The 12,164-nt window shown below is 40.5% G+C and overlaps 1 protein-coding gene across 2 annotated transcripts; it reads left to right on the top strand.

The window, feature by feature from the left end:
- Positions 1-1,198: 1,198 nt before the first annotated feature.
- Positions 1,199-11,029, top strand: slain1a (SLAIN motif family, member 1a). 2 transcript variants are annotated; one of them, XM_062432037.1, is made up of 9 exons: positions 1,199-1,650; positions 3,403-3,539; positions 6,179-6,295; positions 7,284-7,391; positions 7,557-7,706; positions 8,322-8,657; positions 9,373-9,561; positions 9,693-10,026; positions 10,954-11,029. In XM_062432037.1, exons 1-9 carry the CDS (start codon positions 1,199-1,201, stop codon positions 11,027-11,029), a joined length of 1,899 nt encoding a protein of 632 aa, XP_062288021.1. The 2 variants fall into 2 exon arrangements, with proteins under 2 accessions (XP_062288021.1, XP_062288022.1); XM_062432038.1 differs by lacking the exons at positions 1,199-1,650; positions 3,403-3,539; positions 6,179-6,295; positions 7,284-7,391; positions 8,322-8,657 and having other exon boundaries at positions 7,646-7,706.
- Positions 11,030-12,164: the final 1,135 nt, after the last annotated feature.

The following is a 12,164-nucleotide window of genomic DNA, read 5'->3' on the forward strand; positions in this document are numbered from 1 at the left end:
TTTCAGTTTTGCTGCACACTCGGGTTGTAATTGATTCACTGATAGTTAATTTAGCTATAAGCTAGTATATAGCGAGACTCATCATTTTTTTTATTTCTAAAAGTTGGAGCCTTTCATAGTGTCAGTGTCATGAGTATGTGTTTGACTCTGGTTTCTGTTTAGATTTGTTATGCTTTTGTTGCTGTTTTAAATAAAATTACGTGAAACCCTCTCTACAGCTTGTTTGGTTTGTCCATTCTGGGCTACTGTAGAAATATGCCACTCCAACATGGCGGCCTCCTTGGAAAGAGGACCATGGATGTATTATGAGCTAGATAGGGCTCTGCCGCTAAGTATTGCAGCCAATTTTCCCCCAGTGGTTATTTGCAGTACTGCATAAAAAATCATCCAAGCCCAATATGTTCCCCATACACCACCATAGTAAAAGACATGCCTTTACAACTGTTGATAGGACACCTTGAACACCAAACAAGGTCAATTATGACATTTGCTATTATGAATTTTTTATCCAAGTGTTGTTACATTTTCCTCAAGCTGGGAACAAGGTGTAAAAAATCTGTGACGCCATACCAATGTAAAGTCTATGGCCTGAGTGGGAACTCATATTCAGTGGGCCACACAATTTGGAAGTAAAACCCAGAAGATAAGAACTGTTTTTGGCATATGTGCCAGCTGAGACATTTTTTTGGACTGAATTGGTGCCATTTTCGGTCTAAAGTCCAGCTCTTATTAACCTATGAAGAGGACCCGCTCCCTATGTAGAGATAAAGGACTAGTTCAAGGTATCAGTGACACAACGACTCTTATTATCAGGTGATTCTACACTAATCATATTCTGTTTCTGCCAGGTCTGTTCTGCAAGTTGCCACAAAATTCTACACACTGGTCCTTTAAATTAATTAATTATTACATCCACCGTAATTCAAAATAAAAACAAAGTCCAGAGGAGGCTCACATAATATAATCACTTAACCTAAGCAATGGTGTGATGGGAGTTGAACTCCGTGCCGTTGACCAATGAGACGCCGGATGTGTAGTCATCCCAGCAGCAGCAGCAGCAGCAGCATCAGTGTATGTGTGTGAGAGAGAGAGCGTGTGTGTGTGTTGTAGCCTGAATCTGGACACCCTCTCTAAATTGAACAGGACCCCTCTGCGAGCAGGCCGTGCATTTTACCCCTCTCAATGTGCTTTTTACCAAATGGAAGCAGAGGTGTTGAACCCCCAGATGATGGCAGACGTCAATGGCAACAATAAAATCACCAACGCGGAGCTGGAGGTGTTAAAGCTTCAGGAATTGGTCCGAAAATTAGAGAAGCAAAACGAACAATTGCGGACTCGAGCGAACGCTGTAAACAATTGCTCCATCGGCCCTCATGCCCAGACCTCGCTGTCGTGTCTGCACGGGGGTACAGCTTGTCCGACTGACACTTTCTCCAGCAAATATAGCATTTTGAGTCCGACTCAGTCGCATCCGTGTTCCCATGGACTCCGGGGATCAACGGAGGAGCCGTTCGCCTATTTCCAGCCGAGTTCGGTGTCTCCTGACGCGGTTGGGGAGGACAGCGGCGCCGCTGGACCCGCGACTGTTTTGGATGAGGTTGATGTTTTGGACCTCAACACCGTGCTCCCTGTCGGAGAGCCTGAGAGTTGGTAACTGCTCTGTTTTCATCTGCCACTCCATAGCAGCCACACATCAGGCTACTGTCTGTCTTTGTGAATTCACAATGAAAAATGACTGTCCCTGTGTTTCTCTGACCCTGATAGATGCTTTGTAGGCCACAGGATTGCCAACTAGTACAGTTTAGAGACATGATGTGTAATGCTAGCCTTCCGTGTATCCTCATCTCATTGATCATATTATTGATTCCTCCAGTAGACTTGCAGGGACTGGCATACAGAATGACTTCAGGAGGAGAAAGAACAAAAACAGGGTTGACACAGGCTTTGGGCATCCCAGAATGCACTGTGCATGGGCATAGGTGTCTATTCAGAGTAAGACAGCACTGGGATGAAATTAGAAACAATGACCCCCTTCAGCCTGTGATCAAACAGCTTGGCTTTGTGTGTAGTGTTCAGCTCCATGCTGAACTACTTTGAAGCGCTGTATCTGCTGACTTAGGTAGCTCACACACTGACACGCTGACTGCTCAACCGTCTCCAGATGTATGTATCTGATGTGATGATGTGGAAAATGTAGCACACAGCCGAATGCGACAATGATGGTATCCAACGTTCACCCGCTACGTTGGTATATTCTCACTCCATTTATCCTAACTAATTGACCACAAAGTCATTGTGACACTATGACCCAGTTGCCAAGTAAAGGGTCAGTTCTGCTTAGTCACAGGTGATGCCTCACTTTTTTAACAAGCCAATTAAATAGATTTTTAGCACTCCTGTGTAACATTGAGCTTATTGATTGGATATCTTTCCCTGTATGTGAAACTGAGAAGCATGTTTTATCCTCTTTACTCACTGCTCACATATGTTCCACTGATAGCAAGCAGTCAATGATACTATGGTCCAGTTTCCAGTAATAAACTCCATTTGTCTTGTCTTGACCAGGACCTGGTTTTGTTAAAGGACTGTAGATTGCACAGTCAGTGCAAAGCTTTATAAGGGATAGAGCTAGCAATTATTTTCTATAATTGATCAATCTGTTTATTATTTTTTTTGAATAAAACAATTAAGAAAAAATGCCCAGGACATTTTACTAGGGGTCAATGCAATGTCTTAAGATTGCTTGTTTTGTCTGACCAACAGTCCAAAACTTAAAGATTTTTAATTTAGTATCATATATGATGAAGACGAGCAGCGAATTCTCACTTTTTAGAAGCTGAAACAAAAGAAATGTAATTATGTTTGCTTGATACATGACTAATTGATTTATCTTTATTGTTAATTAATTTTCTGTCAATAGGCTAATCAGTTCATTGACTAATCATTTCAGCTCTACAACTATCTACCACTCACAAAGAGAAGAGATACTGTCACAAACCCTCCTGTATTTGACTATAGCTGTCACACCCTATGCATTGTTGCACTGAACGAAGCTATCACCACTTGTATATTACATGTTCAATTTTATAGTAAAATGAAAATGACCCTTTACACACAGTCTGATCTTTTTTTTGAATGTTTTACATTTGGATGATATGAAAATCACTCCCTTCCCAAAGCCACGGGATCCTTTGCTATAAAGTGTCCTTAGCTCACTAGGCTGCTCAGCTGAGATATATTGCCACTGTAAAATGTTAAGTCCCGAAGGATCACTAACCGCTATTTCATGTGGCCATAGGTTGTTCCACGGATAAATAATGTCAGCTCTCTCTGTAAATTAACAATATAGTCTATGCTGTAAAGGTGTCAGGATTAAACTGTGGGTTGTGCTCCTTGTTTCAGGCTATATGTGAGTCCCAAAGCCAAGCTGCAGGGTGAGTGTGTCCTCAGCTCTCTCCAGTGGTGCAGGCAGGTACTGGACCACCCGGGGCCCGAGGTGGAGCTGGCTAAGATGACCCTCTGTCACAGACTGGACCAAGGTACTGTGTATTCACCACCCAGATTAACAGGCTTTCATCTGAGGCCACATCTGGACATCTGTCTCTCTGGCTGCTGACATGTGATCATAAGCTGTAAGCACTTGACACAAAATGTCTCCATGTGCAGCAGGATTTCAGTGACAAGTTCTGAACCGTGGGAGCGTTTCACTGCACACAGCTCTATTGTTTCTCTCATTTGACCATTTAAATCACTTGCTATAAATTTATTGGTTGTAAAGTAGCAAACGACTTCTCACAGAGTGATTACTTCTCTGGCAGCAGAGTTGGACGCACTCCCATTTACACATATCAGTACCTCCAGAGAACAATTACAATCAGTTTGAGAGATTTGCTTCTCGGCAGATAGAAAAAAACATCCATTTGGAGGAACTCGTGCTGTGACTTTGGATGGTATCACACTGTGTTAAGTGGAAGACAGTGTAGAACAGAGCAGAGAGGATTACAAAACTCTGGTCAGAGTATCACCATTACATTGCAACACCTACAAGTGGCTCCACACACTTGGATCTCCATCTCCATGTTAGAAAAGCACAAATCAAGGTTAAACATTCTCCATTTTAAATTTAAACTTGCATTTTTAAAAATATTAAAGGAATAGTTTGGGGAAGTATGCTTATTTGCCAAGAAATATATGATAAGATTGATACCATATCATCCTCTCATCTAACTCCCAGCAAGCTAGTAAATAAATTAATTTCCCAGAATGTCGATTTAGCACTTTAAATACAAATATAGTTTTCAGCGAATATACTTGCACATTAGTGTCCTAGTTTTGAATATATTTGGAATATACTGTAAAGTTTATGTCCACAGAACATAGTGAAACCTGTTTATTCACTTTCCTGTATACATGATTGTGATATTATCTAGGTCTCTGATTCTATGGTGGTGCAGGCATGTCTTTCACTCCTCCGCATCCAATAATTCTGACATTTCTGTGCAGTCTGAGTCACCAACAGTTGAGGATGAACCCACTTTGGTTTCTCCCTGGACATTGCTGTAGATACCAGCCTGCTGGATTTAGCTTCTCCATCTCCATTAGTAACAGAACAGGAGATGAAGACTCCAGCTAATCCAAAGCATTGTCACTGTCATACTTCATTACACAGTGTACTATCAGCATATATTTAGTTTTGCTGACCAACTCCTATCCATACACATAGCAGACCTGAATAAAGTGATTACAGTCTGAAGCTTATTGGAGTTTCTCAAACAATGTAATGGCCTTATTTAGATTCCTATGACCCAAATAGCATGTTTATACGTGCTAACACATAACCAGGATACTACAAAAAATGTTCTGGAGACTAGTGTGCTACAGAATAACATTTGCTGCCGGACCTAGTTTTCATATTGCGTGCTTTACAGTTTCTACACTTAGCAAGGGGATATGGTTACCATAGAAACCATGCTTAACTGGGTTTTGAGGCAGATTTGCCCAGCCCTCACTGCTCAAACATCCTGTACAAGAGACTCTTGTACTGTGAAAGCATGCACTTATGTGCAAGTATGAATATATACTGTGTGTGCTCTGATTTTAGAAGTCTCAGATCAATTATTTTCATATTATGGACATGCTGTGTCAACACTTTTATTTAAAACTGCATGTTTGTAAGTGTTTGGAGGTTTGGATGTTCATTAGTGCGTGTGTGTACGGTTGAAGGTCCTCGTCTTTCTCTAAAGCAGTATTCAAGGAAGGTTGGCTCTACTCCTCCGGGTCATGAATACACTGTTGTCTCTGAGCTCCAGTAGCTGTTGTTTTTGTAACTTGCTGTGAATGCTAGTTTTATCCAGTAGTGGTTGAGCCTAATTGTGTTGGGAATGCCAAATGCTCCACTTGGTCAGGTGTGTGCCTCTCTGACTACCAATCAGTGGGGGTGAACCCAGTGTTTACACACTGAACACACATTATTTCATGTCAGTTCTGTTATTTCAGGCAAGAGTTACTCACTGTCAAACACTTTCTAATGAAGCACACTTTATTAAGGTTTATGGGTTGCAATTAATTGCTTCCTTAATGATTTAAAAAGTTTAATTAATGCCCCATAGATCAGCAATAAGTCATTAATTAGAACATTTGAGTTGATAGACAAAGCAACCCAAAAGTTATCCATATCAATATTACCACTTATCTCCAAATGCAATTAAATGTTTTAACCATTATTAAAATCATCAGTAATCCTTTACTAAGTATATCTGATCATAATACTGAACCATAAAATGAATACAGCAGGGGAAAAAATAAATGTGTGCTCTATAAATGTAACCTTCACATCCCTAAGTAGACCATAGTAGATCTAATTCTAATTTTGGGAATGAGATGTAGCCTACATGCACAATCCCTGCTTATCCGAAGATCCCTCCAAAAAAAAATATCTGTAGTTTAGCCCAATAAGCTGCAGCGGTAATCTAAACCTCGTCTTACAGTATCAGCCCCTTCTGTCCGAGCTCTGACCAAATCATTTAAAACATCAATACTGATATGTAAAGAGCAGATTAAAATTTGGCCAGAGTATTACAGTATAATCAATGTACTGCTTGTGTGCATGTTTGGGTATGTATGGATTTGTATGTGTTACATGGTAAAGCAATCTGATTTTTTGCAATTTTGTGTCCAGCTAAGAGGTGGAGAGGAGTGTCCTCTGTCCGCCCATACAGCTGCATAGAGGGACTTAATACCCTCAGCTGTCCTGTCCTGCCTTACACTAAACCTGCTGCACTAACCGAATCCCCAGGTAACACACATACTATACATAATATACTACACATGTATATAACTCCTGCTAACCACACAAGTATCATTCTAACCCCTGTTGGGTTTCTGAGGATCATTTATAGATGTCAAAGTTTCTGATTTTATTTACCTGTTTCTGTGCTTAATAAAAAATCTAAAAATGTTTTATTGGAGAGTAGAGAGGGACAGGAAATGAGGAAAGAGAGTCTGGAGCCAGATGGTCAGTGTCTAGGGATTTAACCTAGCCTAATATTCCCAAATTACTGAATTCATTATTATCCGTAGAACACTTACACTTATCATTAAACCATTAAAAATGCTGTTGAATTGTGTATTTTTGTTAGTGCTTACATTATTAATTGATTACAGAGAGGGTCAATGTGACAGTCTATAGTGATTATGCCAATGCAACTGATAATTCTGGCTAGTGAAAAACAGGCTTAAAACAAATATACCAGAAAAACTGAGCACCCGACCCTTTACAAGGTCTTTTATTACAACTGAAAGATGAACAAGACTTTTTAGGCTACCAAAATGTTACTATTAACTTTCAGGAACTGAATAAACACACTGTGAAATAGCGGCAGCTACACCAATACTCTCTATTCTAATCTGGGGTTATGATATGAAAGGGTCATTTCTCATAGACTTCCCTACAAGAAATACTTTTTTTTTGAGCCAGTGGAGTTGTCCCCTGCTGGCCTAAGATAACCCAGATTCTTAAACAACCTGTTACTTACAGTTTACACTCAGATTACAGTAAATCAGAAAATGCTTGCAGGGCACAGATTAAAAGATCATGCCCTCAGACAGATGGTGACATGCAAACTCTTCCAGACAGAAATAACAATAAGAGCCAATATGAAAGTTTTTTCTGCCTTTTCATACATGTTTAAAATATATACAAATGTCAGAGAGTGAAGTTTGAGTTTTGCCATAATCAATGATTGAACCTCTTCTCTCTTTCAATGTGTTTCTCTCCTTCCAAGCTCCAATGACGTCATCTGGTCAGTCTTTGCTCCACTCGACCCCACTCAGGGCCAGCTGCAGCTTCAGTGACAGAGCGCCCACCTTCCTATCAAACTCAAATCTCCACAGTAAGATACACTGACAGCACACTTTATCTGCACTGTCATTAACTGTCACCACCTATCCATCTGTAATGGATATACCATCACATGCTATCATACAGACTGAACATCTGCTGTGAAAACATCTTCTCTGTGTATTGAGACAGATGTGGCTCTTCTGTGTGTTTTTAGACATTGGTCGCCGGCATGCAGCAATCAGCCCCCAGTCTTCCGTGGACAGTGAGGTTGGTGTTTCTGAACTGGAAGATGACACCATCTCTATGGGATACAAACTGCAGGACATGACAGATGTGGAGGTCATGGCACGACTTCAGGAGGAGAGTGAGTAAACTATTTAATTGTCTAGTATGCTTTTTGGGGGAGTGAGAAAATAAGATATACCCTTTATGAAAAGGTGCTTCAAATCTGAAGTAATTAAATCAAGACCGCACACATTGCTACATAACGTACATAGGTCATTAAAAGCTCCATGCACAGTATTTTTCACCTGCTATGTACTACTTCAGACATATTTTTGACTGCACGTTGTAATGATTAAATTCACATTTTGTACTATACTTACAGTACATTGTATCTACTCTTTAAAACCTGAGATAAAGCAAGTGAATGACACATAGCTATATAATACAACAACAATGATCACCACTCTGGACAGATTGAAATGGATTACTCTGTTACATTGCTGATGTATGTCTAAAACCAAGAAAAAATATAAATTGATGAACATGAGCAGGCAGCAGTATCCTAATGCATGCTGTGTTGTTAAAGTATGCAGAGATTTCAGAAAAAAACGTTCTTGTAACACACTGGTCTACTCATTCAATAACCGAATAATGGATGAGGGGCGCCTCCAAGAGGACAAGTATCATATAAAGTATATGGGGTTTAGGGTCAGTTTTTCGCATAGATTAATAGCATCAATCTGTCACACTGTAGGTCTCCGACAGGACTACGCCTCTACCTCTACCTCTACCACAGCCAGTCGCCGCAGCTCCAGCTTCTCCATACACTCTCTCAGGCGCAGTGAGATGGATCTCGAGGAGGAGGACGAGGAAGATGAGGGGTACGACCAGCTCCCTCCTCCCCAGCCTCGATTGTTCCGCACAGGGTCTATGCAGCGGGGCAGCTTGCCCCACTCTCACACCTTCTCCAGTATCAGAGACTGCAGACGCAGCTCAATCACCCCACAGTATTCACTCAGTGGACTCTCCCAGTACTCTGGGAACTCCTGCCTGACCACAGAGACACACACAGTATACAGGAATAGCACAGGTGAGTGTTTAAGAAACTCCTTGCTCCTTTGCAGATTCCATGTCGCCAAATATTTTTCATCATAGTAAATAATGATTTCTTTTTTGGGGTCATTGGGTTCTTTTTTTTCAATGAAATGAAAAATCCCAGAGTAAGACCATGAAGAAGTTAAGCATCTTTGAAGAATTACCCACATTTGAGATGTCACTAATTTCTGACCAGACTATTTTTGCATGTGCCAAAAAGGATTTAGGGAGGGCTCTTGGTTACAGGATTGGAAGAGAGGAAGAGCATCCTCAGTTCAGGTCCACACTTCAGTCTACTCTGTTGTATCAGTTGTGTGACTGAATGATATTGTAGTCATGATGAGGAGCATATTGTCAGAATTAATCAGGACATTCACACTTGACGCAGTTTTTGTTTGATCAAGTCAGAATTTTGTTTGACATTTTGGGAAGTAAACTTATTTGCTTTCTTGCCAAGAGTAAGATGATGTAATCAATACCCCTTTCATGTCTGTACCATAGATATGAAGCTGTAACCAACATCTGGTTAGCTTAGCTTTAGCTTAGCATAAAGACTTTGTTGGTTAGGTAACAGACTATTTCTTGGAGCAGTGACTTTTCTATTCCCTAAAACATCAAACTGTTTAATGTTGGATATGTGGGTTAAATGCCTCTGAAGCTCCAAATGGAGTGGACAATACCTGATCTGTTTTGTTGATATGGTTACATAGACAAGCTACGGAGAAGCATGCCCAACCTGATTAGAGCTCCCAGCATGCCAAGTGTTCCCAGTGTTCCATGCCTGGTGTCCCCTGTCAACCCACCCTCCCACGGTCCTTCCTCCTTGCCAATGATGTCCTCCCTCCGGAGCAGCCAGAGCTTTGACTCGTCCAATGGGCTCGCAAGACTCCAGTCCTCGAGTAAGACACTTGTCCTCATGTCTACGAATAAATCAGATCTCAGTGATATTCATGGGTAAATGTAGGGTGCTGTTCTCTGAATCAAGTCAATGTTACTACTTTCATGACACTTCTCTCTTGCTGTGTTTCAGTTCCTCCACCAGGCCAGCTCAGTCAGCGCGTCCAGAGTGTGGGCAATTTCCCCACTATTCCTCGACACCCACTAAAAGCCACAGCTTACGTAAGCCCCACAGTCCTGCAGGGTCCCACCTCCACCTCCCTGTCCACCTCTGCCAGTCTACACTCCATCCCCAGCAGTGCTGCACTGCCTCAGCCCCTCAAACCCAGCAATAGTTTGGTACCTCAGCTACTAAAAGCCAACACCAACCAGTCGGCTGTTCCCCGCAGCTCACTTCCTCGCCCAGCCTCCTTTGTAGGAATCAGTGGAGCTCAACGGCCGAGCAAAATCACTCAACCCACACGCAGGTACTGACGTAGTTAGGTTAACTTATAAGTTGTTTGTCTGAAAAGTAACATGTCTGGTCAGTTTGTGTGACATGTTTCAGTCTGTACTGTACATCATTGGATGTAGATTTTTTATAAATGGATTGTAATATGTCAGATTTTGGTGAATCATGATGCATTTGAAAACTGTTCTAGTGTCTGAATATTAACACTGATTTTCCCAAAGAGCAAACTTTGAAAGCTGAAGTAATTTGTTCCTGATACTTGGAGGGAACCGAGCATCTTTAAATTTTATTTTATTACAGCTGCTATATTCTATATATTTTTACTGTAAAATGGATCAAATTACCACATGTATATGAAAGGGGTCACTGTAATGACAAACCCACAGAGGATTATTATTCAACTCTGCAATCCAGCTCTGCACAGCTTTATGGCTTCTTTCACCTCATTGTTTTTGTTTTCTGGCCCACAACTTTATCTTTTTTGGTTTTCTCTCACCACTTTCAGCAATGTAGTTTCCAGATGCAGCAGGCAGCTGTTATCAATGGAAAAAGCCTTAAAATTGTGCTATTCACAGCCTACCCAGGACCAAGTGGCACACAGACAAAGTTAGGGACTAACTCGTAAACATAGTGGAGCATTTAGTAGCTAATGAGCCGAATATTTCCCTCAGGAGGCAGTGGACACTGAAAACAGAGCTGAAAGGAGAGTAAATATTGGAGTTAGATTCATCAAGTAGTCAGAAACACGACTCCAAATGAATGCTAATTTTGCTCTGGATGTGTAAATGTTAACAAGGTTACTGTATAAACTATTAAGTGATAATGTGTCAGTGATGTGTTTATGGTGTTTACAGCTTGTTTCTGCTGCCACCAAGTGCATAAACATTTAGTTAATGTAGTTTAAAATGAGACATTTAATCAACTTGTTTGTCTCCTCCTGCAGTTTGCTGACTCCCCCAAAGAGCCTGGCCTCCCTGAGTGCCCTGAGGGACGGCAGCTGGAAAGATGGCTGCTACTAAATCCAAATAAACTGACATTCAAGAGGTATACAGGGTAGCACTGGATGGGACCCAATTGATTGACACAGTTTCTGTCTGGAGGGCCCAGTCTTGGGCTGTGACCCAAGAGAAAGTGACTGTTAATCTTTTTAAAAAAGCACTACTCTTGACTGAGGGACAAAGTAGAGACTGAGAGCAGTATGGGTCCAGCAGGCTGGATCTTGACCTAACTACCTGCTGAAACACAGACTGACACACTTTGAAACAACCTGGCAATATTCTAGTAATCAGTTGTTAATTGTGAACTGGATCCTCTTTGATATGTGTTTTTTGATTTGTCATTGTGGATAATTAAGGCGTTCATTCAATAGAATGAGAATTTCTCTTCACCTGAAAAAACGATAGCCCATGCTTTTGTACATGCTCTTAATGAATTCATATGACTAATTATAACTTAATTTTTGTCAGACTCTGGTGTCAGATATGAACCCCAAACTGGAATTTTACATCCTGTGCCTGTTTTAAAAGTATTGTATTCATGTCCATTATATTTATTGACCTGACCTCGCAGCACTTTTTATCAGAACTATGATTAACACGTTAAAATATTTGTTTGTTAAGTAAAATGTGACAATTTGTTAATGTAAATGTACACACATTATCCTTTGGCTAGGTTCTTTTCATTATTATTTACATCACGGCTGAGATTTTTAATGTTCTTTGATAAACATTAATTGCTGCAATGATATTGCACATAGAGCCCTGATGCTTTTTATGGATGATGAGAATTTAAAGAGGAGATGAATTTTTAAAGTGAATAAAAGCCTTTCAGAGAATTGTGTGTTTTTGCAGTCTTTCTCATAACACGATTATTTGGATTAAAGAATCAAAGAAATTAATTTCTCAGTTAGTTGACGTTCATGATCTGCAGATGGTTATTGTGCTGTAACATTTTTCAGTCATGATGTACTTTTTGAGTACATGAGTAACATCATTATTTTTTCACAGTAATGAACAAAAAGTTGCTGTAAGTGTGCAAAGGTTATGTGAACAGCTAGTTTTCATTAAAAGAGAATATTGGTCACAGTTACTCTCAACACTGTCCAACTTCTAAATGTGCAACTTGAAAATGATTTGGCCAGATAATATTGAGTTT

The sequence above is a fragment of the Scomber scombrus genome, chromosome 13, assembly GCF_963691925.1.
Source record: "Scomber scombrus chromosome 13, fScoSco1.1, whole genome shotgun sequence".
NCBI lineage: Eukaryota > Metazoa > Chordata > Actinopteri > Scombriformes > Scombridae > Scomber > Scomber scombrus.